At 42.4% G+C, this 27,964-nt stretch overlaps 2 protein-coding genes across 4 annotated transcripts in view; both read left to right on the top strand.

The window, feature by feature from the left end:
* LOC111951594 (serine protease HTRA1A) overlaps positions 1–2,198 on the top strand; it is a 35,787-nt gene extending 33,589 nt beyond the window's left edge. The window contains exon 9 of the mRNA XM_023969763.2: positions 1,822–2,198. Within this exon, the coding sequence (XP_023825531.1) occupies positions 1,822–1,990 (169 nt within the window). The 3' untranslated portion in view covers positions 1,991–2,198. The remainder of the gene's footprint in view (positions 1–1,821) is intronic.
* Positions 2,199–4,888: 2,690 nt separating this feature from the next.
* Positions 4,889–27,964, top strand: LOC111951761 (wings apart-like protein homolog). Of its 3 annotated transcripts, XM_070434964.1 has the most exons (21): positions 4,909–5,888; positions 5,978–6,367; positions 7,018–7,732; positions 8,384–8,688; positions 9,654–9,775; positions 15,356–15,451; positions 15,790–15,954; positions 16,604–16,740; positions 19,500–19,611; positions 19,870–20,103; positions 20,185–20,296; positions 20,653–20,750; positions 20,925–21,001; positions 21,149–21,321; positions 21,523–21,638; positions 21,915–22,055; positions 22,423–22,536; positions 24,227–24,440; positions 24,535–24,623; positions 25,823–25,918; positions 26,024–27,964. In XM_070434964.1, the coding sequence occupies exons 2-21, from the start codon at positions 6,004–6,006 to the stop codon at positions 26,087–26,089; spliced, it is 3,546 nt and encodes a 1,181-aa protein (XP_070291065.1). In that variant the 5' UTR covers positions 4,909–5,888; positions 5,978–6,003; the 3' UTR covers positions 26,090–27,964. The 3 variants fall into 3 exon arrangements, 1 of the variants encoding a protein (XP_070291065.1); XR_011474076.1 differs by lacking the exons at positions 24,535–24,623; positions 25,823–25,918; positions 26,024–27,964 and having other exon boundaries at positions 4,889–4,950; positions 21,915–22,536; positions 24,227–24,365; XR_011474075.1 differs by lacking the exons at positions 24,535–24,623; positions 25,823–25,918; positions 26,024–27,964 and having other exon boundaries at positions 4,909–5,199; positions 21,915–22,536; positions 24,227–24,365.

Below are 27,964 nucleotides of genomic sequence, written 5' to 3' on the forward strand. Positions count from 1 at the left end.
AGCACTTTCTTGCTGTTCACTCTGAAGTCTGCATGGTCAGATAGATGCAACAAGATGTTGGCGACGTGCTGCTTTCTACAAGCATTCTATAATTACACTATTATTTTATGTATCTTACTGTCTACCAAATAGTTTGTCTTTTCTTAGCAAGTTGTGGCTAAAATAAAGCTTGTTAGCCGCTAATGCCAATTGCTAGTTTGCTGGCTAGTTAGGTTGCTAAATGTACAGTACTAAGAGCAGTGTTGTAGTGAATGGTGTACGCAGGTATGCGTACACTCACTTCTTAATTACCACTATGCGTATCAACGTAGTGTAGTAGAGGTATACGCCATATGAATTAATAAGTCTGATGGAACATTTCAGAATTTTTAGCTTAAAATGTTGATAAACTATTATTTCACTGCAGCAAGGTTCACAGTGGTAGGCCAATCCGCAAATGTTCCAAAATACAAATAGCAGGAAAACAGTGTTCTAAAATGCACACCGCACATGCAAGTGGTTTCATGGACAGAGATGTAAATATGATATCCATTAGAACTATCATGGGTTGCTAACATGACTAGGATAATTGCCCTTGGCTGCTGGACAATGAAAGAAAGATGAAAGAAAACCAATAGAACAGGAGAACGCATATAAGTCATATAAAATAATTGCCTCCACGTTTCTATGGTGCAATTTTTGTCTATAGGTGTAACGTTCGTTGTCGGAATGAGAAGGATCTATTTATATTATTTATTAAAACTGAACACTGAGACAAAATAACAAAATGGAACAACACGAAACAGTTCTGTCTGGTGCAGACACAAAACAACTACCCACAAAACACAGGTGGGAAAAAGCTGCCTAAGTATGATTCTCAATCAGAGACAACGATAGACAGCTGCCTCTGATTGAGAACCACACCCGGCCAAACACAAAGAAATACAAAACATAGAAAATGAACATAGAATGCCCATCCAAATCACACCCTGACCAAACCAAAATAGAGACATAAAAAGCTCTCTACGGTCAGGGCGTGACAATAGGCTAACGTTACTTTGAAGAAAGGTAAGACATTCCTCATAATATGAAGTTAAATATCCAGCTTTCAAACAATGAAGGAACCGGAAAAATATAGCAGTGCTAATGATAGACCTAACCGTCTTCTGGGAGATGGAAAGGCTTTCCCCAAAACCTTATTAAATGTTAACTAGCTACAAAGTAGCCTATCCCTACCGGACAGAATGATAACATGATCATATGCATCAATCAAGTAGCCATTTGTTTTGCAAACTCCATCTCATGTGCTACAGACACACTGAAAACCAAATAACAGTGCTAGGTACCTGCACACTTGAATTAAAGGGTAACTACACTCAAAAATCAAACATGTTTCTCATGTTTTTTCCAACTTTAAAAGTGGTCTCCTGATGTGGTTTAAACATTGTTGTCGACTTAGAACATTACATTTAGTTGTTTTTCTATTTAAAAAAAGTGTTGCACAGTGTGGAAATGACAACAAAAGTGCAAAACAATGGATTAAACTGCTGAAAATATTTTTGGTGTTTGAAGTTGGATTGAACAGTATGAAACAATTAGAATGGAGAAAGCCCCATTGAAATCACATATCATTTATGTGTTGCCACTCTTGGGTCTTGGGTAATGAACTACTCATAAAGCATATTTAGAACTTTTATTATTCAAAAACATAAAATACTGTAAAAAATGTGAAAAATATTGTGATTTGATATTTTGTCCATATTGCCCAGCACTATACCTAACCGTTCCATCCAGCATGTTTCTTTCTGTAGTTCTCATTCTGATGTGTCCTTCTCTTCTTAGTGGCGGTCTGAAAGAGCATGATGTGATCATCTCCATCAACGGCCAGCAGATCACCTCTGCAACCGACGTCAGCACCATCATCAAGAAGGACACCACGCTGCAGGTGGTGGTTCGCCGTGGTAACGAGGACACCATCATCACCATCACTCCCATGGAGATCGACCCATGACCCCCCCAGCCCCACCAATGAGTTGGTGCTCATTACCATCACCAATAGACCTTATATGGACGTGTGTTTTTAATCACGCCCCATGGAGTATCTGTGGCCTTTAGGGTTTTGTGGCACCATGCGTCCGGCCAGGTTAAGACCGCCTTGGAAAGAAACGGTTGTAAAGAGCATCTCAGCAGAGTTGTAATTCCTCATCCATGTGTATTATTACACTTTTATTATTATACGCTTCTACTACTGTTTACTGTTAAACACAAGCCAGTTGACCTGTTGTGATCTGCTTGTTTTGTTGTTTTATACTGACTGATTGTTCAGATGGAGGCCCACCATGGCAATCTAAAACAATGTGGAGCAGCTCTGGGCGAGTTGTGCAATTATTGTTTTCTAAATTCCTTACCTAAGTACTGTAGTTTTATGGTTTGTTTGTCGATGACATTTACGAAGAAGAGAATAAAGACTTGTAACAGCGTTTTATGATTGTAATTTTAATGTTGGAAATGTAAGGATCAACATGCAGTGCTCACGTCTCTCACTCACAATCTTTTTCAAGCACTCTCTCTCTTTTTCTCCGTTTCTCTCTCACTTACACACACACTGTGATGGACTGCATCCTGACTGAGATTAGGTTTACAATATTTTATTTGAGTGAGTATGAGCTTTGCCATGACACACACACTCACGAGGAAGACAAAGTTGATGTGGGGCTGTTTTTTTATTTAGTTGTACTGCCTTCATAATGGTTTGATACTCACCTGGTGTGGCAGTTGGGCCAGGGGCCCTGGCTGTAGGCTGACCTCACAGGGAGGAGAATGGTCAACAAATGTGATCCAGATGAGGTCTTACGGATGATGAGACACTCACATGAAGACACTCTACCCAAGTCCTTTCCCAAATACATCACGATGCAGTCATACTATTAAAACTCCCTGCCATCACTTCATAGGCATAGCCTACAGGCATAACATAATCATGTAAGAGGACTGGTACACATTCTAGACATCATGGCAAGCAGGTTATGGGCAGGACATGATCACAGTAAACTGGCCACTGTATGCACTTGTGTGTGTGTTATCATAAATACAATAGTATTTTGGGTATAGGGAACAACATGTTATATTATCCCAAAAGTGATCGTTTTCAGTTGATGTAGTCCTAGATTATACCTGATTTCAGTGAATGAATACCATTAAAAGGATATATCCTTGGGCATAAATGACAGACCACTTGAGCCAACCTAGTGCAGTACAGATGTTGTGGCTCAGGATTGTAATCTTCCCAATGCAGTATTCACAAGTTACACATCAGAGTAAAATATATAGGAGAGCAGATCTACCATGGTACGTTAGATGTGTATCAAGAAAGTGTGGTAGCGCATTTCAATAACAGTAAAAAGGAAATGCAAGTTAAGCAACTGCTGCCATCTAACGGTTCTATGAAGCATTACATCCTTGTACACAATGAAAACACTTAATGGAGGATTCAACGTTACTTTTTCTGTCTCCATCACACAGATGTTTGAAAGTGTTCCATTGATAGCGGTCTAGTGGTGTATTCAGCTGTGAAGGGCAGGGTGTGCCTATGTAAGAAGCCAGGGTTTGTGTCAAAACATTCAGTCATACGGGCCATGACGGCATTAGCTCATGCCTCTTGTGTATTAGCCCTGCTGTGTCAATATGTGTTAATTGGCTTAGATTGGTTACATGTGTAATCAAACTCAGAGATGGATCAAGATAGAAACATTTGGCTAGACCTTCTAGTGTAAAATGTTGTATTTTAAATGTATCTACCTAGACTAAGCATTGTCCATGTCTAACCCAGAAATCATTTTAGTTTGATCATATAGTCCTCAGACTTGTTAGCCTGATGTAGTATCTATAGGTCAGAGGAACTTATGCAAATACTTTTCTTTGGAGTCCGAAATCACTTTCTTTCAACCATCGCCATGTGATGTCATGCACATAGCTGAGCTAAACTGACTTCTAGGGGTTATGATACCTGTGTTTTAGATTAGTCCCCTGGGAATCTCTACCAGTCGCCATGAGTCATGTTCCTCACACAGGTGGCTGGTGTCACCTTAATTTGGGAGGTAGTAACGCCTGGAATGGAATAATGGAATGGTATCAAACACATTAAACACGTGGTTTCCATGTGGTTGATACCATTCCATTTACTCCATTCCAGGAATTATTAAGAGCCACCCTCCACTCAGCAGCCTCCTGTGGTTCTACATGAGCTTTCCTCTTCTGTTTCTGTGATTGTACACCAATCATTACAAAAAAGTTGTCTTCTCCTTGCTCAGACGTAGGCCTACAGGCCATACAATTGTTCCATGTACTTCAAGTCTGAGTAATAGCCCGTGATTTCAGCATTGACCACTTGCCCCAGAGCTGTTCATGAAGCAGTGTTCATTTAAATACATCTTGACCCCAGTTAAGTGCCAAACGCTTATTTGTATTTTAAAATGCTTTTACACATGCTACAACTTTGTTTTGAATTTGTACTTAGTGCACAACTATTGGGTAGGTTATAGGCTAGTGGAGGCACGCACCGCTACTGCTTGTCAACCAGCTCACCAAGCTCGTTAAGCTTGACCAAGCTGGTCAACCAGCTAAACTGGATTTTCCAGAAAGGGCACATTTTTATTTTATCGTCAAGGAAGGACTTTATGATTTACAAACACTGATCTAAAATATCAGATTTTATGACGTTACAGTAGCTATGAGCTCATTCCACACTGGGGGCAGTATACTTCTGCAGAACTATGCAGAAATGTATTCGCACACCCTTGCCCTCCATCGAAAACACTTTTCTTTAATTTTTTATCCAATCACACACACGTTTACTGACAACTCGTCAAAGTCGCTTGGGTACTACAAAACATTATATTCGATGATTGGTCAACGGCTATCTTGTGGAGAAGTGACGCAATTTTCTTGGCCGCATCCGAAGGCAGAGGGAGGGTAAATTTTAATGGCAGTCACTGGTGCTATAAAATAAAATAAATCCGGAATCTGGGAAGGATTCATGACAATTTCGGTTATCAATGTAGCTCTTTAAACGCAGTTTTTTCCGGGTACATCTGCGTCGTATTTGTAAACTGTAGCTATCGTTTTTGCACGAAGTTAAGGCTTGTTTTGTGCGATTACAGTACGCCAGAGTCAGACTAGGCCCAGCCGGGTGCAGAAGAAGCGGTCCCACAGTTGAGAGAGGTGTGTTTTCGGTGTTTTAAAACGCATTTCGGACCATATCTTGTTTTAATATGTAACTAGCTAGCTAATTTTGAGAGATGCATTTCGACACCTTTTTGTTACAGAAAATAACATCTTTAACGTTGCATTTGCTGGCTAACAAACGTTAACGCGTTAGAAATGTAAACATAGCTAGCTACAGTTAGCAGTAACGTTAGCTAACTACTATACATGGCTAATGCTGGTTCTTAGCAGATGTCCGGCCCTTTTCTTACATTTGCCCAGTCAGCCGTGTCATGAGTTGAGCGTTACTAGTTGGCCAGTGAGCTGGCTACGCAACATCGCGCTTATGTTTAATTTCAATGTGTAACTAGTTAACTGGTTAGCTAGCTGTTAACGTTACTAGTGCTGAAAATACAATAGATTCAGATCAGTGTTGAAAGGGAAAGGTTAGCTAACTAGAGCTGGATAGCTAACTAGCCGAATAAACTAAAATTGATTGAGCTTAGTCGGCTAATTAGATGCTTTAGGTAGTTACGGTGGTTTTAGTGAATCCATCATTGCAATGACCCCCATCACACCTAATTTATTAGCGACGTAATCTCGAACCTCAGCGGCAGAGCTAAAGCTGATAACTAGTCGTTTGATTTAATCAGCTACTCCATTATAAACTGTATTCAGGGAAAAACAACATCCAATCTATTTTGCAGGTAGGCCTTCACACCATCCACCAGCTTTGCATGAGATAAATATTGTTCTAGTTAACTAAAGTTATTGTTTTCTCGTGTTACACCCACAGAGAATATGTAACATATATCAATCAACATGACATCCAGATTTGGTAAAACCTACAGCCGTAAGGGAGGGGAGGCCAACTCCAAATTTGACGAGGTCTTCTCCAACAAGAAGGCCACACTAAGCACCAAATGGGGAGAAACCACTTACAAGGCCCAGCTGGGCTCCAAGCGGCCCCTTCAGAAGCCTGAGGTAGTTGAGTTACTCAAGAGGCCCCGCATTGAGGATGACGACAGCTCAGAGGATCCTTTTGGTTTTGACAGCGACGATGAGTCCAATCCTGTCACCTCCCACTGTGTGCCCCAGTCTGAACCAGCTGAAGGTGAGGCCAGTAATACGCCGCCTGCTACAACCACAGTCCCAGTGGATAACAGTAGGAACAGCACAGCTACAGGTAAGAACTGGATGCCAGAAAACTGATGACTTACTGTTGGCTTTAAACATGTTGGACATGTTTTCATGGGAGGAGGTGCTCGAAAGTCTAGCATGAGCCTGTGTCTGTCTTAAAGTGGTAGTGTTTTGCAGCACCAACCACTTTCAGTAGAGCTGCTGTGTGTCTGGTGGGAACATGTTTCCACAGGTGCTTGTAGAACAATTGTATGTATACAGTAGCTAAAGAACACCATGCATGTCTCTTGTATTTCATTTTTTGTTGTTGCATTTTTTATTATGGAAGGACAACTGCTTCACATGATCCTTGTGATAATGGTTATGATGAGAGCGGCGGTGTGGATATTTCTGGAGCAGATAAAGTGAAAGGCTCCCTTGTGAGCTTGTTTCACTCTGCTGGCAGCTTCTGTGTCAGCTTATCTCATCTTTGTCTGTCCCTGATAGCTCTCTAAAGAGAGATCAGGCTTTACTGTAACACTAGTCTCAGCAGGTCTGTACCCATTTCATTTAGAATAACTGATTTAGAAATTATACAAACCAAACAACCGTGTTGAACAAAGTCTGAAACTGTATTATTTTACAATATTATACTTGTGTAGAATGTATATTGCTTCCTTCTGTTAACTTGCTCTTTCATCTGCTTTGTGCTCACAGGCAAGCAAACATTGTCCAATGAGGGTGCAGAAAAGAGTAGCCAGTCCTTGTACAGAAGTAAATTGGACAGTAACCAGAAGCCTATTGCTCAGTCCTCTGTTACAAAGACTGTGCCCAAGGACCCTTATGTGGAATGGAGCTTAATAGGGACCCAAAGGTCTTCTACCTCCACTAGCATGGACCCTCTCCAGGAAAAAGACTCAGCTGAGGCACCAGGGTTTAGCGGAGACTCACAGTCCTCTTCTTCCCAGGATGGGCTCTCAGCTGGGATGAAAAGTGCTCAACAGGAGGCCCAGGCCGAGCCTGTTGACAACCTTCCCCCCTCCCCGTTCCTCCTCAGGCCCTCCAACACTAGGAAATACATCCGTCCCAAACCCAACAAGGCCTCTGACGTTCCAGATGCTTCTGCTGCTTGCGACGTCAAACTGCCTGTAGCCGCCAGCGTTCCGGCTGCACTGAAGCCCAACAGTGTGTCTGCTGCCAGCGGTAGCAGCGGTGCTAATGCTAGCACGACGGCGGCCAAACCTGCTGGCAGGGGTCGGGTACGGGACTATACGGTGCTGCATCCATCCTGCCTGTCGGTGTGTAACGTCACCATCCAGGACTCCATAGAGCGCAGCATGGACGAGCTCATCACCAGCACACCCCCTACTGACCTGCGGGCGGTGGGACGGCTGAGGAAGAAGGCAGACGTACCTCCAACCAAACCCAACAGGTAAACAACTCCACTGGCTGTGGCCCAGACAGTACACCCTAACTCCTCCCTCCCACTGGTCCTTCATGACATGCTTGATACTACTTTCTTGATATTGTACAAATGTACACTACCGTTCAAAAGTTTAGGGTCACTTAGAAATGTCCATATTTTTTAAAGAAAAGCATTTTATTTTTTGTCAATTTTTTATCAAATTGATCAGAAATAGTGTTAAAATAATTGCAAAAGGGTTTTCTAATGATCAATTAGCCTTTCAAAATGATAAACTTGGATTAGCAAACACAACGTGTCATTGGAATACAGGAGTGATGTATTACTGATCAATTTGATGTTATTTTAATGGACAAATGCGCTTTTCTTTCAAGAACCAGGGCATTTAAGTGAACCAAAACTTGTGAACGGTAGTATACATTTACCGTTGAGCACGTAATGTCTCTTCTTATACCCACTTACTTTACCTTGCCCCTATAATTGTATTCTATATGTGGTTTACCAAATGTTTCTACTACATTGAGACCTAGGTGATTCTGTTCTCTCGATTTAAGCACCTCTTTTGTTTTTAGAAGACATTTGAATCCTTCGACTATGTTTTCGTGTGTTCCATGTCAGCTGCTGATTTGAAATTAAATGATTCTCCTCTTGTAACATCAGGTTCCGCACCACCCAGAGTAAATCCAAGAAGGAGACCAAGCTGGAGTTTTTTGGCTTTGAGGACAAGGGTGACCAGGAGGGGGAGGATGGTGCGGACCCCACCACCGGCGGAAGCAGCTACAAGATAAAGTACTTTGGCTTTGACGACCTCAGCGAGAGCGACAGTGACGAAGAGGATGGCACCCGTGTCAAAGTGAAGAGGAAGGCCAAGAAGGCTGCAGCAGCGGCGGTAGCAGCCATGGCTGTTAGTGTGGATAGCCCTCAGCCCAGCGACTCTCAGGACAGCCAGAGCAGCAGCAATACAGGTGATGTATACTGTTGATGTTTGTGTTTGTCTATGGGTAATAGAGGCTTTAGCTGTATGAAAAACAGGTGAGATAGGCTATGTCATACTGTCAAAATATCAAATATTATTTGTTGCATGCTTCATAAACAACAGGTGTAGACCAACAGTGAAATGCTTACTTACAGCCCTTCCCAACACAAAGAGAAAAAAATGATAAATAAATTATAACACAAGGAATAGATGCATAATGAGTAATGTTAACTTGGCTATATACACAGAGTACCAGTACAGAGTCTATGTGCAGGGGTACGAGGTAGATATGTACATATAAGTAGAGATAAAGTGACAAGGAAACTGGATAGATAATAAACAGTAACAGCAGCGTAGGTGATGAGTTAAAAGTTTGTGCAAAGATGGTCAATGCAGATAGTTAACCAATAGCTACCTGGACTAATAATTTAGCAGGCTTGTGGGTAGAAGATGTTCAGGGTCCTGTTGGTTCCAGACTTGTTGCATTGGCACCACCTGCTGTGCGGTAGCAGAGAGAGCAGTCTATAGCTTTGGTGGCTGGAGTCTGACAATTTTTAGGGCCTTCCTCTGACATCGCCTGGTATAGAGGTCCTGAATGACAGGGAGCTCGGCCACATTGATGTACTGGGCCATACGCACTACCCATTGTAGCGCCTTGCTGTTGGATGCCAAGCAGTTACCATACCAAGATGCTATCAATGGTGCAGCTTTAGAACCTCTTGAGTATCTGAGTGCCTATGCCAAATCCTTTCAGCCTCCTGAGGGTGAAGAGGCATTATCGTGCCCTCTTCATGACTGTGTTGTGGTGTGTGTGTGAATAATGATCATTTGTTAGGCTCATGCTTTGCTTACTGTCAGTTTTGCCTTCACCATGTAACTGGATTTCTGTTGTAGATGTATTTCCATCATGTTGATTCCACTGTTAACCTCATTGTGCTGCTCCCCCACTCTCAGATATTCTGGAGTTTTCTGATGACTCTAATCTTGGTGGGTCTGAAGAGCAGAAGGGTCGTTCAGGAAAACAAGCGGACACATCCAAGGAAATTGGCAGGAAGATCTTCAGTGGACCAAAAAAGGTGAGGGAGTAGGGATGCACATTTCCGTCCGTTTTGCTGCCAGCTAACCTAACCTCGTTAACCGGTCAACAAACAGTTCCATTTTTTCCAAACAGTAAAATTAGGTGACCAACAGAAAATAGCCTACTATGCATGCATACAAGGAATGGACAATAGCAAGCCTATCGTCTTAGTCAAAAGGCTATAGCCTATTATTGAACGTGCAACTCTTGTAATAAAACGGCATTAAATATTTGCCAAAATGCAATTAGCTGGAAACACAGTTCTAAACAGTGCAGCTAATGCGAGCGTTAGAAACTTAGAAAGATGGGGAATCTAATAGCAACCACCAGGATGGGTTGCTAATATGACTAGGATGGTGCTTCTGGACTAACGAAAGAAAGTTGATATAAAAACCAACAGAACAGGAGAGAAATTATGTCTTAATTAAAATAATAATAATTGCCTCCACGTTTCTCTAGTTGGATTTCGCTAGGCTACTTTGAAGCAAGGTAAGAAAGACGTGCCTCATTATTTGAAGTAAAATAAACTATTCAGGTTTCAAACAATTATACTGCCTCAAGCTCACGTTGCAAAGTGGTGGGTGACTCGCTGATAGTCTGCCTACCGTTTATTATAGCCTATGCACTCGAATGAGAGGCGCGCTTGAATTACGTTGAGATGAGAAATAAATATAGCTATTTTTAATCGTGGCCATCTGTTTTTAACACTATTGCATTTAGAATTGTTGGTATTGGCACATTGCGCAATGACTGGTGTTTATAAAAGCATGTTTTACTCCAGTGGCAGCTTTTTAAGGAGGTGCTCTGGCGCTGTCTGACAGGTGCCGTTCCTCTCCTCAAACTAGGTTCTGTATGCTGTGCGCGTGTGACAACTAAGATACATGGCGACTAATGAAAATACACATACACCAATTTAATACACTTAATTATGCAAATTAACCTATAGACAGATAACGTGTCAAATGCATCTTTGGCGGCTAACCAATTTAACGGTTAACCATTAACATCCCTATGAGGAAGTTCCGAAGTCTGATGTATGTGTGTGGATTGTATGTGTGTGTGAGTGAGATGGAGATTGTGTATGGAAAGAGTTTTGTTTGTGTGTAGCTGTGCTCATGAGGAAACACTGATACGAGCTACAATTGCTGTCACTAAGGGGAGTAGATGTTCAATATGTCTCAAGCACTCATGGGTGAGTGAGCAGCCAGAGAACATTCTCTTTTGAAGGGATAATTGTGCTGGAATCAATGACAGGATCACGTCTGCTTTGCTTCACTGGATATATAAAAGCGTTTTTGCAAGGCAGATGAATGGGACAGGCCTAATTACATGACTCTTCAGAAACGTCACAAGAACCTCTCTCCACTCAAACATTTTACCAAATCGAGCGGAAAGTCGCACCATTTTCATAATTGACATGCCTAGATTGACCATCAAAATTAGTGATTTAAGCCAGTTAAGAGGACCAACAGATTGTTTTAATTCCAATAATAAGTAGTAACTGTACCAGCCACAGTAGCTGAGTCATACAGCAACAGTTGAACAACAGTCAATTCAGCAACAGTTCCTCAACAGTACTCTGCACTGTAAGAATTTCACTGTACCGTTTACACCTGCTGTATCCAGTGCATGTCAAATCAAATGTTATTTGTCGTATGCGCCGAATACAACAGGTGTAGACCTTACAGTGAAATGCCTATTTACAAGTCCTTAACCAACACTGCAGTTTTAAGAAGAAATGCAGAAAATAAGAAAAACAGTTACAAATAATTAAAGAGCAGCAGTAAAATAACAATAGCGAGGGGTACCGGTTCAGAGTCAATGTGCGGGGACACCGGTTAGTCGAGGTAATATGTACGTTACTGTTCAAAAGTCTGGGGTCACTTCAAAATTATTTTGGTCCATTTTAAAATAACATCAAATTGATCAGATAGTGGAGACATTGTATCTGGATGCGGCTGATTATTATTATTATTTTTTATTATTATTTTTTTTATATATCTACATAGGCGTACAGAGGCCCATTATCAGCAACCGTTACTCCTGTGTTCCAATGGTATGTTGTGTATAATCCAAGTTTATCGTTTTAAAAGGCTAATTGATAATTAGAAAACCCTTTTGCAATTATGTTAGCACAGCTGAAAACTGTTGTGCTGATTTAAAGAAGCAATAAAACTGTCCTTCTTTAGACTTACATTTACATTTAAGTCATTTAGCAGACGCTCTTATCCAGAGCGACTTACAAGTTGGTGCATTCACCTTATGATATCCAGTGGAACAACCACTTTACAATAGTGCATCTAACTCTTTTAAGGGGGGGGGGGGGTTAGAAGGATTACTTTATCCTAGGTATTCCTTAAAGAGGTGGTGTTTCAGGTGTTTCCGGAAGGTGGTGATTGACTCCGCTGACCTGGCGTCGTGGGGGAGTTTGTTCCACCATTGGGGTAGACTTGTTGAATATCTGGAGCATCAGCATTTGTGGGTTCAATTACAGGCTCAAAATGGTCAGAAACTCGTCAGTCTATTCTTGTTCTGAGAAATGAAGATTATTCCATGCAAGAAATTGCCAAGAAACTGAAGATCTGGTACTACTCCCTTCACAGAACAGCGTAAACCGGCTCTATACAGAATAGAAAAAGGAGTGGGAGTGCCAGGTCTCCTCCAGAAGTGACACTTGGCATTGAAGCCAAAAAGTTCCTTCTGGGTTTCATCAGACCAGAGAATCTTGTTTCTCATGGTCTGTTAGTCTTTAGGTGCCTTTGGCAAACTCCAAGCGGGCTGACATGTACGATTTACTGAGGAGTGGCTTCCCCCTGGCCACTCTACCATAAAGGCCTGATTGGTGGAGTGGTGCAGAGATTGTCCTTCTGGAATGTTCTCTCATCCCTACAGAGGAACTCTGAAGCTCTGTCAGTGACATCGCGTTCTTGGTTACCTCCTTGAAGGTCACTTCCAAGGCCCCCCGTTTGGTCGGGCGGCCAGCTGTAGGCAGAGTCTTGGTGGTTCCAACCTTCTTCCATTTAAGAATGATGGAGGTCACTGTTCTTGGGAACCTTCAATGCTGCCGTCATTTTCTGGTACCCTTCCCCAGATCTGTGCCTTGACACAATCCTGTCTCGGAGCTCTACGGACAATTCCTTCAACCTCATGGCTTTTGCTCTGACTTGCACTGTCAACTGTGGGACTGTATATAGACAGGTGTGTGCCTTTTCCAAATCATGTCCAATCAATTGAATTTACCACAGGTTTGTCATTATTGGGTATTGTTTGTAGATTGCTGAGGATTTAAAAAACATATATAGATATTAATTTATTATTATTAATTAAGGCTGTAACGTAATAAAGTGAAAAGTCAAGGGGTCTGAGTAATTTACCTAGACATTAGTTATTCTATCAACAATTAGGTAATAAATTCTTTCCGCTGCCATTTGTCACATGATCTATTTCAGACGACAAATTATCCACCCGTATCTAGCGTATTTTGTTTTGTCGACATTTGAAAGGTTTACAGACATTTGCTCTTTCCATCAGCTTCGTCATTCTTTTTTTTGGTCTGACATACTTTACTCACATACTTGTTGGATGGAACATGCAAAAATATAAACAGCTCATTGTAGCTCTGCCACAAAAATGGAAGAGGCAATTACTCAAAAGAGAAAGGAATTAATTAGGTTGTCTGCCGCCAATCAAAAACCATGCATGGCTTAAAATTACTAGTGTGAATCATAAAATAAATCAGTTTCACTTCAGGTTGAGAGGTTTGACAACATGCAGCTTAAAATTCAAGACAGTTGGAACATATTTGATGTCACAATATGAACTGATACAAAACATTTGACGCATCAATCCATTCTTTTCAATTTAAACAAACATTCTCGCTACACACAAATAATGTGCAATGTATGGGGCATTGAACAGTCAGCTCTGTGAAAAGACTGCAATAAAGAAACCGAATCAATAGATCAGCTCTTTTGGTACTGTCCTTCGGTGGCTCGCATTTGCAGTCAGGTCTAGCAGTGGTTGTTAATGTCTGTGTTCAGATGGACTTACAAACAGTACTGTTAGATCTGAAAAGCCACAATCTATTAATGGAAAATATGATTATACTCTTAGGTAAAATATTTATTTGTAGGGCAATATCTGTAGAAATGGTACAAATAGTGTTTCAAGACCCTTGTGACATCACAGTAAAACAAGATGTAGCACAATTGTAATAGACTGGGAAAGATGGATTATTCTGTGGACTTGAGGGATTGGTTGATTTGCCGATTTCACTTGGAGTCCAGTACAAATAGGAGAACTTTACACTGCGTGTACAAAACATTACGATCCTGCTCTTTCCATGACATACTGACCAGGTGCAACTCAATATTAGGAGGGTTCTTAATATTTTATAGTGTGTGTGTGATATATCTCACACACAGTACCAGTCAGAAGTTTGGATGTGTACTCATTCAAGGATTTCTCTTTATTTGGACTTTTTTCTAGAATAATAGTGTGAATACATAAACTATGAAACATATTTTGATTTGTTACTACATGATTCCATATGTGTTATTTCATACTTGTGATGTCTTCACTATTATTTTACAATGTAGAGGGGGGGGTGATGGTAAGGGGGGAAGCAGAATCAGAAATTATGCAAGTAATGTTGTTTGATACCAATCGGTCTGCTGGTTTCATAGCAAAAAAAAAACACATGGTTTGTGTTAATCACAACATCCTCTCAATATAGGCCAGTCGTATTCAGGACATGCACTAGACCAGGGTTTCCCAAACTTGGCCCTGGGGCCCACCTGGGTCCATGTTTATTTGCCCGAGCACTACAAAGCTGATTCAAAGCTTGATGATGAGTTGGTTATTTGAATCAGCTGTGTAGTGCTAGGGCAAAACCCAAAACATGCACCTAGGGGGGGACCCCAGGACCGAGTTTGCTAAACCCTGCACTAGACGACTTCAAAAATGGATAGGTTTCCATTAGAATGCAGTCTGAACATACCCATTTCCTAGGTAGACCTATTCAGTATCATTAAAACATAAAGCAGGTCTGATGTTTGTATTCCTTCCATCACAAACTCACCACTTTTATTGCAGATCTAATGGTTTAATAATTACTGTTGTTTTTCAAATGGATAGAATTTTTATTAAAGTGAGCATCCTGAGTCATGGAGATGATAGGATAATAGTATAAGAAGAACTTAAATGTCCCCAACGTGCGATTTAGGGGACTAATGTATTTATTTCGGAAGTCGGTTTTGGTCAAAGTTAAAAGAAGTGACCGTTTTTGTCCAGGAGTCTTCAGAAAGCAACTTCATGAAATGATCCATGTAGCTTCATAAGTCTATACGTTATGAAGTTGTTTATTATACAATTCTCCACTATTAGCTCCTATGTTATTGTGATTATGAGGCTAATAATAAGTCAGATTTATGTAGTACCTACTGTTCCCAAAACTGAGGAAGTCGAGGTTTGTTTTGCTAGTTCATCATGAATCCTTTCTACTACTACTGAAAGCTGTACTGTAATCATTCCCAGTGCTCCTGTACTTACCCTGTACCTGTGGTTGTGTGTTGTGCAGTCCCCTGCTAAAGCTGTGTACAATGCTCGCCACTGGAACCAGCCTGAGCCTGAGGAGATTCCTCTGCCACCCCTTGCCTGCGCGCACACTGCTCCGGTGAGAACTACTCTAGGACACTGCCAGGGCTCTGCCTTACACTGGTCACACACAGATGCACGCACGCACACCATGTATTGAATTTGCGATCTCTAGTAAGCCGATAACAATGCTTTGTCTAACAATGCGTTGTCCTAGAAATAATGCATTGACCAAATAGCAGCCTCACCTACTTGAGATTTCAGAGGGGGAAATTTAAATCAATATTAGCTGTGTTCTGCTTAGTCAAGACTTTGAAAATGTCTCAATAGGAGACATTTTAGATTGTCCAAGGGCACCTGGAACTAGGTTTTGTTTGTCTCGTCTAACTTTGCTTTTTGATTTATTCCCCTCTCCAGGCCAGCATATCGAGCGGAAGCAGCAAGGACACCAATTCTCACAAAGACGACGGTCTGTTCAAAGCGCCTCCTCCACCGCCCAAAGTCATCAAGTCTGTGACCATCCCCACTCAGCCTTACCAGGACATCGTCACGGCTCTCAAATGCAGGAAGGAACACAAGGAGGTGAGCCAGGCATGCTGGGTGACGCGTCACTCCCTCAAGACAGTCGGCATGATCTTTGCACTGTTAATATCACCAGACCGCTTATCTGCCATTTTCACAATTTGCGTTTGTGTGCTTGTATGGATAATTTTTTTTCTCCCGCAGGCCACTCTGTCGTTATTCATTTCAAACACAGTTTAGACTGTTGATGTCAATTTAGAGCGCAGTGTAAGCTTGTCTTTGTTAATTTATAACACAGTATGCGCAGGAGGGTTCCTGAGGAGCATGCTGTTTCATTAAGGCCTAGCCACAGCTAGCAGATTTGCCTTCGTGCTCTTGACCAGACAGTTGGTTCCACATCCCCCTTACCAAGAGGGACTGAACCGAATCTATCTCGTTGGGCAGTGTCTTCGCCTTAGATAACCTTTGGTGGCCTGCGTACACACACATAGTTATTGATAAGGGAGTATTATCCCAGTCAGCTAATGGAACTAATCGAGTGGAGCCGCTTTGCATGCTGTGTGAAATTCTTTTTTTTTCTTCTTTGGACAGACACATGCACACAGACACTTGCATTAGATAACAACAATTTTAAATCATGGTTATTTTGCTCAATGTTCAGTGCCATTTTCTTGTGTAAATGTCAGTCATTATCTCTCCCCCCTTGCAGCTGTACACGGTTGTGCATAATGTGAAGCACTTCAACGATGTGGTAGAGTTTGGTGAAAACCAGGAGTTCACTGATGACTTTGAGTACCTGGAGACAGGCCTAAAGAGTAGCCAGCCACTCAACACCCGATGCCTTAGGTAAGATAAACCCACTCAACATTGTCCACCTTGGCAAAAAGAGCTCTTCTTATTTAACATTTCCATATACACACACACACACACACACACACACACACACACACACACACACACAGTGCCTTCGGAAAGAATTCCGACCCTTTGACTTTTTCCAAATGTTATTGTATTACAGCCTTATTCTAAAACGCATTGATGAGGAATTTTCTTCATTTAGTCTCCGCACAATACCCCATAATGACGAAGTGAAAACAGGTTTTTAGATTTTTTTGCAAATGTATTAAAAATAAAAAACCGTATTCAGTTCCTCAGACCCTATGCTAAGAGACTTGAAATTGAGCTCCGGTTCATCCTGTTTCCAATGATCATCCTTGATGTTTATAAAACTTTTATTGGAGTCTACCTGTAGTAAATTCAATTGATTGGACACAATTTGGAAAGGCACCTGTCAATATAAGGTCCCACAGTTGACAGTGCATGTCAGAGTAAAAACCAAGCCATGAGGTTGAAGGAATTGTACATAGAGATCCGAGACAGGATTTTGTCGAGGCACAGACCTGGGGAAGTTTAACAAAACATTTCTGTGGCATTGAAGATCCCCAAGAACACCGTGGCCTCCATCATTCTTAAATGGAAGAAGTTCGGAAGACTAACTAGAGCTGGCCGCCCAGCCAAACTGAGCAATCGTGGGAGAAGGGTCTTGGTAAGGGAGGTGACCACGAACCCGACAGGACAACAACCCTAAGCACACAGCCAAGACAATGCAGGGGTGGTTTCAGGACAAGTGTATGAATGTACTTCAGTGGCCCAGCCAGAGCCCGGACTTGAACCCGATCGAATATCTCTGGAGCTACCTGAAAATAGCTGTGCTGCAACGCTCCCCATCCAGCCTGACCGAGCTTGAGAGGATCTGCAGAGCAGAATGTGAGATTTTTCCCAAATACAGGTGTGCCAAGCTTGTGGCGTCATACCCAAGAAGAATCGAGGTTGTAGTTGCTGCCAAAGGTACTTCAACAAAGCCCTGACTAAAGGGTCTGAATACTTATGTAAATGTGAAGTCGGAAGTTTACATACACTAAGTTGACTGTGCCTTTTTAAAAAGCTTGGAAAAGTCCAGAAAATGATGTCATGGCTTTAGAAGCCTGATAGGCTAATTGATATCATCTCAGTCAATTGGAGGTGTACTTGTAGATGTATTTCAAGGCCTACCTTCAAACTCAGCACCTCTTTGCTTGACATCATGGGGAAATTAAAAGAAATCGTAGACCTCCACAAGTCTGGTTCATCTTTGGGAGCAATTTCCAAACGCCTGAAGGTACCATGTTCATCTGTACAAACAATAGTACGCAAGTATAAAAACCATGGGACCACGCAGCCGTCATACCGCTCAGGAGGAGACGCGTTCTGTCTCCTGGAGATGAACGTACTTTGGTGGGAAAAGTGCAAATCAATCCCAGAACAACAGCAAAGGACCTTGTGAAGATGCTGGAGGAAACAGGTACAAAAGTATCTATATCCACAGTAAAACGAGTCCTATATCGACACAACCTGAAAAGCAGTTCAGCAAGGAAGAAGCTACTGCTCCAAAACCGCCATAAAAAAGCCAGACTAGGGTTTGCAACTGCACATGGGTACAAAGATCCTACTTTTTGGAGAAATGTTCTCTGGTCTGATGAAACAAAAATAGAACTGTTTGGCCATAATGACCATCGTTATGTTTGGAGGAAAAAGGGGGATGCTTGCAAGCTGAAGAACACCATCCCAACCGTGAAGCACGGGGGCGGCAGCATCATGTTGTGGGGGTGCTTTGCTGCAGGAGGGACTGATGCACTTCACAAAATGGATGGCATCATGAGGCAGGAAAATTATGTGGATATATTGAAGCAACATCTCAAGACATCAGTCAGGAAGTAAAAGCTTGGTCGCAAATGGGTCTTCCCAAATGGACAATGACCCCAAGCATACTTCCAAAGTTGTGGCAAAATGGCTGAAGGACAACAGTCAAGGTATTGGAGTGGCCATCACAAAGCCCTGACCTCAATCCAATAGAAAATGTGTGGGCAGAACTGAAAAACCGTGTGCGAGCAAGGAGGCCTACAAACCTGACTCAGTTACACCAGCTCTGTCAGGAGGAATGGGCCAAATTCACCCAACTTATTGTGGGAAGCTTGTGGATGGCTACATGAAACGTTTGACCCAAGTTAAGCAATTTAAAGGCAATGCTACCAAATACTAATTGAGTGTATGTAAACTTCTGACCCACTGGGAATGTGATGAAATAAATAAAAGCTGAAATAAATAATTCTCTCTAGTATTATTCTGCCATTTCAGATTCTTAAAATAGTGGTGATCCTATCTGACTTAAGACAGGGAATTTTTACTAGGATTGAATTGTGAAACTGAGTTTAAATGTTTTTGGATAAGGTGTATGTAAACTTCAGACTTCAACTGTAATATATATGATAAATATTTTTAAATCAGTTTTTGCTTTGTCATTATGGGGTATTGTGTGTAGATTTGAGAGGGGGGGGGGGGGGGAGATTTAATACATTTTAGAATAAGGCTGTAAGGTTAAAAAAAAAAATGTGGAAAAGGTCAAGGGGTCTGAATACTTTCCGAAGGCACTGTGTGCTCAATCCAAGAGGACAACATGGAGTGATTATTTTTTAAGAATCTTTATTTTTACTTGTCCACTCAATCCTTTTATGTGCTCTTCTCCTATGAACTTCTTCCAACACTCTCCCCCTCTTGCGCCTCTCTAGTATAATCAGTTTAGCCGCAAGGTGTGCAATGCCCAGTTTCCGGATGCACCTACGGGCCAGAGGGAAGGTGGCTCAGGTCTTCAAGATGTTGAATGATGCCCCGCTGCATCCGGTAGGAATCTGACGTCTACAACCACAATTGACTCAAACTGTAGTAACTTACCCAAACTAATGGTAACGAAACCAGTGGGTTTCAATAAATCTACCTCAGCTTATTTGTGGCGATGACCTATTTGTGCTATAGATGCTTCACATTTTGCTATTGAACCTGAATTTGAATAAACAAGGGAATATTTAAGGTCTTCCCCTGCAACCAAATGCTTTTGAACTGATTGTTGCCCCTCGCCGCTCTCCCTTCACTCTTCTCCAGAACCTGGCCCTGTGTACTGCCTCTCTGATGTACATCCTAAGCAGAGACAGGTTAAACATGGACCTGGACCGGGCCAGTCTGGAGCTGATGATCAGACTGTTGGAGCTGGAGCACGACCACTCGGGCCACCACCAGGACCAGCTCACTGCCAAGGAGATGACCAAAGTCAAGGAGAAGATCCGCAAGCTGTGTGAGACGGTTCACAACAAGCACCTGGACCTGGAGAACATCACGGTACGCGGGGTCAATCAGAATAATGATCTTTGTATTGATGGTGGTGAGTTGGATTTCTATAGCACTTTGTTTGTTTTGCAGTCGTGTCACCTGGCCATGGAGACCCTGTTGTCTCTGACCTCGAAGAGGGCCGGGGACTGGTTCAAAGAAGAGCTGCGCTTACTGGGAGGCCTGGACCACATTGTAGATAAAGGTGTGTGTTGTAACAGTTTTGACTTGAGGTTATTCTTTTGTTAAGGGTGCCAGGTAGGTTATGAAATGTTTGATTTGTCCTTTTTACTTTGAGTTGGTCTCATCTGGCAGTCAAGTCTACAGCAATACAAACTGGTAAAAGTCAGTACTGGGAAATACGCTTTTCATAAACTGTTAAACATTGCAACTATTTGAATATTTTGCATTTGTTGTATTATTCAACATCAATGATCATACAAGTCACTACGCAATAATAATCGTAATAATAATATGTTCACTTAGGAAGTCTCATAAGTTGCATCTTATCTAGGACATCTTACTTTGTTAGGCATACATGTGAATTATTGTCTTCTGCAGTGAAAGAATGTGTTCAGAACCTGAGCCAAGAGGATGACAAGGAGAAGCTGGTGTCATCGCTATGGGGGGCAGAGAGGTGTCTAAGAGTACTGGACAGTGTAAGTACAACATCAAGGAGCGTTGGCAGGCTCAGATGTTTGAAATCCATTAATTGAATACAAGAGGGGAAAGTACATTGACTCTGCATCTGCCTCATCTGACCAGCTTTGATTTGACAATTGAAAAGGCATTTCAATATCAGTCTAGTGTGTCTTTCTGTCCTTCCATTGCAGGTGACTGTGCAGAACCCAGAGAACCAGGGCTACCTGATCGCCTACAAGGACTCTCAGCTCATAGTGTCCTCTGCCAGGTGAGAGAGACTGAAACGCATGCTAATCTTTTGACACCCACGCTCGCTTGCTCCATCGCTCGCTCGCTCCATCTTGCGTTCTCTCTGTCGTTCGCGCCATCTCGCTCTCTCTTTTGCTTCATTTCTCTCTCTTGCTTCATCTCTCAGAGGTTTGCGGTACTGTGAGGACATGATTCAGCGCTACAGCCGGGAGGTGAAGAGCTCTCTGTGTTCGTCAGGCACGGCGCTGCCCCACTGCAGCTTCAGCAACGTGGGCAAGGCCGTTGAGGACTGCATGAGGGCAGTCATAGGGGTGCTACTCAATCTCACCCACGACAATGGTAATATCACTGCATCAACATGACCTCTACATCGAGCAACATTGTAGCTAGCGCAATGCGTTCCCAATCCTAGTGCCTTGTTTCTCTGCTCCTCGTCTCTTTTGATCGCATCCCAGCTGTGCTAGAGTCCTCATAACACACCACAGCTAGCTGCAGGGTGGCGGCAGAGTGGTAACTTTGGACTGTACTGTGGTTTTTTAGAGTGGGGAAGCACTAAGACTGGAGAGCAGGACCGGCTCATCATCACAGCACTCAACTGTGTCCTACGGGTCCCACGCTACATACCTCAGGAACAACGCTTTGACATCAGAGTCCTGGTGAGAGGCGCTGTGTGTGTTGTAGGCCTGCATGGAAATGATTACACAAATCCAGTTACTTGTACCCATCTTTGAAACATGTGGGTCCTGTGTACCCACTTCATTGAAGTGCCACTTAATGAATGCCTAGGTAGTAATTAAAACCGACGCTTCAATGTAGTAATTGCAGGTTGTTTGTGCTCAATGTTTTATTATGGGTCTTAATGAAGTGTATGTCCTTGAGCCTTTTTAACAGCATCGCTCCTCTCCTGTCTGTGTGTGTGCACGCTGGTATAGGGCTTGGGGCTGCTGATTAACCTGGTGGAGTACAGTGCCAGAAACCGCCACTGTCTGGTGGACATGGAGTTCACCAGTTCAACCAGCCCTGAATGCGTCCAGGGAGAGGCAGGGGGAGAAGAGACCCAGACCCCTGAATGCGTCCAGGGAGAGGCAGGGGGAGAAGCGACTCAGGCCCCAGAAGGCATCCAGGGAGAGGCAGGGGGAGAAGAGACTCAGACCCCTGAAGGCATCCAGGGAGAGGCAGGGGGAGAAGAGACCCAGACCCCTGAAGGCATCCAGGGAGAGNGAAGGCATCCAGGGAGAGGCAGGGGGAGAAGAGACCCAGACCCCTGAAGGCATCCAGGGAGAGGCAGGGGGAGAAGAGACCCAGACCCCTGAAGGCATCCAGGGAGAGGCAGGGGAAGATGAGACCCAGACCCCTGAAGGCATCCAGGGAGAGGCAGGGGGAGATGAGACCCAGACCCCTGAAGGCATCCAGGGAGAGGCAGGGGGAGAAGAGACCCAGACCCCTGAACAATTCCTAGCCTCCACAGATCCAGCTACAGCAGCCCTTACAGAGGGTGAGGCTGAGAAGAAGACCAAGGGCTCCTCTTCAAGTGCCCTGGCTGCTCTGGTGCAGGTAATAGTTCTGTTATCACCACTTCAGAATAATTTTGAAGGGAATTTGTAGTAAGAAGATCGAAAAACACAGGTAATTGAGTTACTCTTGTGCATTTGTCTGCGTCTTCCACAAGTACATAGAGTAGCCCCCGGCTGAATTCCTTTTTGCCGAATGAGCTCTATTTTGGTGTCCTCTGGTACAATCTAATGCCTTGATTCCATCAGAAATACACAGCCACATTATTGACTTTACCTCCCAGATTGGAAAATGTTGTGAATTGTCAAAAGACATTACTTTTTACAATTTAAATTACTGAAAAATGTATGAATTCCGGGTATTGTTAGTTATTTTGGATATCGTCTAGGCCTATATGATCAGGAATATTTAGTAAAGTGTTATATCGTTCTGATTTTACGTAGCCTAAATTCTTTTCAATAGATCATTAGGTAGGGCTCTATAAAAATCCGTTTATTTGTTTTCTGATCCCGTATTAGTTTTTTTCTTTTTCCAGTTTCCCATTTTTCTAGATTTTCAGGTTTTTGCTCTCAGATCACTTATTTTTTATAAATCATCCAATTTAGTTGGTTTTCTAAGTCCACAACAATGCTTAAGCCACATGAGACCACTTTTAAGGTCTGGGAAAAATCTGAGAAGTAGATTTTTGACTGTCAAAATCATCGCTAACGGCTACATAAAGTGGTAGACGCGTGCACAGCACACACACAGACGGGGGCATTCTCGTTGGCTCTTAGAAAGTTGCAGGAAATGCGATTCACTCTGTTCATGTCGTATGATTATCTTGGGAAAAGAATGCCTTTTCAATACATTAGTTTATTCCCTACTAAGGTCAATACATTTTTGAATATTGTTGAATTCTGTTTTAATGCCTGGATTCCATGAGGGCCCTAATGAGCCAGAATGACCAGAATGAGGCTCTCTTCTACCTATTGTTCCTGCAGAGATGATTCACCATCTTCAGTGAATGTTTTCATCATTTATCTGCAGATAATCACCAAAAAGCCTCGGCACATCAGGAGCCTATGCAACGTAGTGAGCCAAATAAGTCTCTCTCCGACGCGATCGTTAGGCCACACTGACTGACTAGACAAGTCACTCACTTTTAACATCACTGTCTGGCAAAACCCGACCTCCTAGGAAATCCTTTGGTTTACTTGCCCCAATGCGATAACTTGGACATATAACTACGTTGCATGATTTAACAATGGTAAAGGGATATAGGAGATCGACTTTATTCAGCCAGTTGTTGACCTTTTTATAAACTAGTCAACACTTGCTGTTCAGTTGTCAAAGCACAGTAAATAGACTGTGAAACACTCTAAAGGAAATAAATGAATGTGCCAGAAAACAATAATTAGGCTGTCGTGGATTTCAACTAATTGTTACCACTGACATGCAGATTCACAAGCATCATGTTCTCTTCCTCTGTAAAGTAATTTGACTGCAACCAACCACAAGCACACACATTGTACTGGGAGGCAGAATGTGTTTCCCTGTCATCGCTTGCTTTGTGACTGACAGGAGCCTATTCTATCAATAGATTGCTAGAAAGATTCATATTGTTCATCTTAGTTAATATGAAGTGGAAAAAGTAGCCGGCTGAAAATGAGTCTGTAACCGGATGATTAGCCGATGGCCAGAGCTAATGTCTGTCTGGCAGGAGTTTGACTGTCTTTTCCTCCGTCCACAGTTCTTCCTGGAGCGGGAGCGAGCAGCCATATTGGCTGAGGCGCAGACTGATGACCTCATCAGCGAACCGCCCAAGCCCCAGGACCAGAGTGGGGAGTGGCAGGAGACGTCGGGCGAGATTCAGTGGGTCGCTGCAGAAACCAACGACAGCGAGAATGACAAGGAAAAGGACACAAAGAAAGACGAGGAAGACGAGGAGCTAGATCTCAACAAAGGTAAAGATGTGGGTCTGTGTAAAAAWTTTTCCAATAGTATCATTACTCCATGTTGAGTGTTGTTCTCCCTCTCTCTCTCTCTGTTGTGGTGTAGCTCTGCAGCATGCTGGGAAGCACATGGAGGACAGCATTGTGGCTTCCTACACAGCTCTACTCCTGGGTTGTCTGTGTCAGGGCAGTCAGGTAACCTTCCGGCAAACTAGCGACAACCCTGTTCCTCAATCCTCGCACTGGGGGTGCAGGCTATTGTTCCATCTCAGCACTAACACACCTGATTCAACTAATCAATAAAGGGCTTGATTGAGTTTGCAGGTTTGAAGTACAGATGTAGGATCTTAATTTGAACCAGTTTGCTACAGCAGGAAAATAATCCTGCAGCAACAGGAAATGTGAATTATACTTGGACATTAGTGGTTGATTTGATTTTCAATTACAGAAAATGTCTTGAAATCCAAAGTGGAAATTATAAACTTCAGAAGCCTTTTTAAACCTCAAATAGCCTACAATTTTTTAATTACAGGAATGTTGTCCTGCAACGGGCTGATCAAATTAAGATCCTACATCTGTATAGGCTACTGCAAACCAGTGCCATTCTTCTGTCTTGATGGTAGGTCTCTTAGTGGCATTTTCCTTTAGAGCCTTTTGCTAATAGTGTTATCTGTGTAGTGCTAGTATTTTCCCATTGCAAAATATCAGGAAGAGAAATTGAATCTTGTCAAAGACAATGGCAATAATATATGTATGTATACTTATTAACAAGTAAGTGAAAAGTAAAGGCAACTGCAGTGCTCTACTTTGTCCATGGTGAATAGAAGAACCAGATCGTGGCCTATGGTGGTCTAAGCCACTGCCTCTAGAACTCCTATACCACTGCAGCATGCGATTGAATCCGGAACACTTATTCAGCAACTCTCTCTTTCCCCTTTACCTCTGTCCTAGCTGATAAACAAATAACAATATGAGAGGAAGCAGAAAAAAGAACCTGATTGCAGTTCAGTTGCATAATGCTGCATCAGAACTCACTTGTGAGAGCTTGAGTCTGTCAGAAAGTAGGCTATTAAACGTAACATGACAAAATACATAAAAGCACAAAGGCTATTTTTGGATAAATATAAAGAATAGGTAACATAAAAGCCTAGTTGTAGCCCATCGATAAATGGAAATCTGTGGGAAAGCTAGTAGCCTTCTCCCCTAAACACCTCATCATGAGTCATTTTCTGCTCAACCTACATCGGTGCAGAGTTGACCAAGATCTGTGCAGATGCACCGAAAGGTCAGCTGAAAATAACTTGTCATTGCTTAGTTATTTTAGCTGGTTGCGTATTTTTGCGAGAGGGAAATTTTCCCCCTTAATGTGTATTTGCTTCATTCTCTCTCCTCAGGTTAATGTGACTACTGTGCGGGAAAACCTTCCCAAGGGAGATTTCTCAATCATGACAGAAATGCTGAAGAAGTTCTTAAATTTCATGAACCTTACTGTAAGTAGGCAACGTCTTTTGATAATGACCTAGCATCTCTTTCTCCTTTTACATACGTGCACAATACAAGCTAACTTACTTTCTCTCCGATCTCTTTTTCAACAGTGTGCATTTGGCACCACAGGGCATAAGTCCATCTCTCGTGTCATAGACTACCTGGACCACTGTTAGTGAACCCTTCTTTGCACTCTGAGTGCAGATAAGGGGACATCTTTTCAGATCTGGCAACCCAACAAGGGTCCCACCAGATCTGGCAACCTTAGCAAGGTTATGTCAGATGTGGCATCCCCAGCAGAACGGGCTGTACAGAGAATCCACCAGAGATCATCGGTGTCCCAACAGTGTCCCCCAGCATTGCTTCAACATGCGTTCTCATTCTGAAGAACAAGACACACACCACACACACAATGGCCTGTGATGGTTGTAGAAAAGGGAAGGTAACTGTAGAAAGCCCCTGTCTAAATTTCAGTTCTGGTTATGTCCATTTGCATAAGCTCGCAGTCAAGTTGAAATCTTCTGGCGTTTTCTTCAGTGCATCATGCTTGTTTAAGTTCTTCTCACAAGGTCATGTAATGTAACATCATTCTACATTTAAGAAATCATCAATTCAGGATGACTGTTAATGTTATTTAAGTCTTTGTTTTTAAATAATGGCACTTGAATGCTTTAAAAAAAAATTCTTTACTCATTGCCCTTCCAAATTTGACTTTACAGTAAAAGAAACTGAGTTTTGTGTTTGTTTTAAATTTGCAATTGGTTGTTTTTATGCTGTGTGAGATGCTTCAAGTCTCTACAGTTCCTTACCTTTTACATGTTCCACCTAACACATCACTTGAAGTGGTTGGATATAATAACTACTGTATGTACGGTTTTCATTACACTCCCAGAAACCCTGGTAAACCGGACTGACCTTAATAATAACCAAACCTCGGCCAACTGGCATAATCCGCATTGAACATAATTGTTGTTTGCCCATACTGTGGGTGTCAGTGGTGGCTGGTGGCACTTTAAATGAAGAAGACTGTCTCTTAGTAATGGTTGGTATGGCAACACGTGTGATACCATTCCATTCACTCCATCCATTACTAAGAACCGTTCTCCCCTCACCAGCCTCCTCTGGTGGGCATTGTATCGCACCACTTCAAGTAGCGCTGATCCAGAACCAAGCCCAGGGTTCACCACCTGGTTCTGGGCAGCTGCAGGGGTGCAGGTTGCATCCAGCCCTGCAGTAATTATCAAAAGTCTGCACTCCTAGTACCCTGCGTTGGTGATCCCTGTCCTAACCCCAACCCCCTAGGTACCCCCAGCTCTGAGCACTGGATAGTAAAATGGTGACAATTCTACCTAGTTTATCGGAGGGAAAAGTGAAGTAACTACCATACTGCTTTTACCTATCCTTTCCGATCTGCTTGTTGTGGTAGCCTCTGGACAGGGCTGTAGTGTTTCTTTACTGCCTCTTGTGTCTTAAGGCGTCATGTTGGACATGACCTTCCTACTCTGAGCGGTGAACCAGAACCCCTAAACCTCCTTTCAGCTACTCTATAACTAGTCCTGTGCTCCAATAAGATACTGATTGAATGACTGCCATACAGATTTCATTTCCCTCTGATTTGTAGAGCTGCAATTGAACAGACATGTTACCTGCAAGTTGAGTTACAAATCTAGGATGTATTCATTATGACGATTCTGTTGCAAAACGTTTTTACAAACAAAACAAGGGTTTCTATTGGACAAATTCAGTTAGGTCCGTTTCGTTCCGTTTTTCTGTTTGCTTCCGTTTGGTTGTTAAACGGTTTCTGTAATGAAAGGAAATTCCGAATGTAAACACCTGTAAATAGTGGATAGTGGATGTTAGAATGCTAGACTACTTTTCTGAAGCTGATATTTTTTATTTTCTACAATATTTCTGAGTTGTCATTTTGAAGTAAAAACAAAAAAATACAAAGACAGCTGCAGGACGAAAAAAGTTTGTACCAGTTTTGAGGACGTTGTCTTTGATTACATGTAAATAATTGTAACTCAAATAAAAAGTTGCTACTTTTGGTA

The sequence above is a fragment of the Salvelinus sp. IW2-2015 genome, linkage group LG25 (genome assembly GCF_002910315.2).
Source record: "Salvelinus sp. IW2-2015 linkage group LG25, ASM291031v2, whole genome shotgun sequence".
Lineage (NCBI taxonomy): Eukaryota > Metazoa > Chordata > Actinopteri > Salmoniformes > Salmonidae > Salvelinus > Salvelinus sp. IW2-2015.

Coding starts and splice junctions, on each gene's coding strand:
- LOC111951761 (XM_070434964.1), top strand. CDS start 6,004: ATGACATCCAGATTTGGTAAAACCTACAGCCGTAAGGGAGGGGAGGCC. Junction 9,776..15,355: donor TCTTCAGTGGACCAAAAAAG/GTGAGGGAGTAG, acceptor TGTGTTGTGCAG/TCCCCTGCTAAAGCTGTGTA. Junction 16,741..19,499: donor CTCAACACCCGATGCCTTAG/GTAAGATAAACC, acceptor GCGCCTCTCTAG/TATAATCAGTTTAGCCGCAA.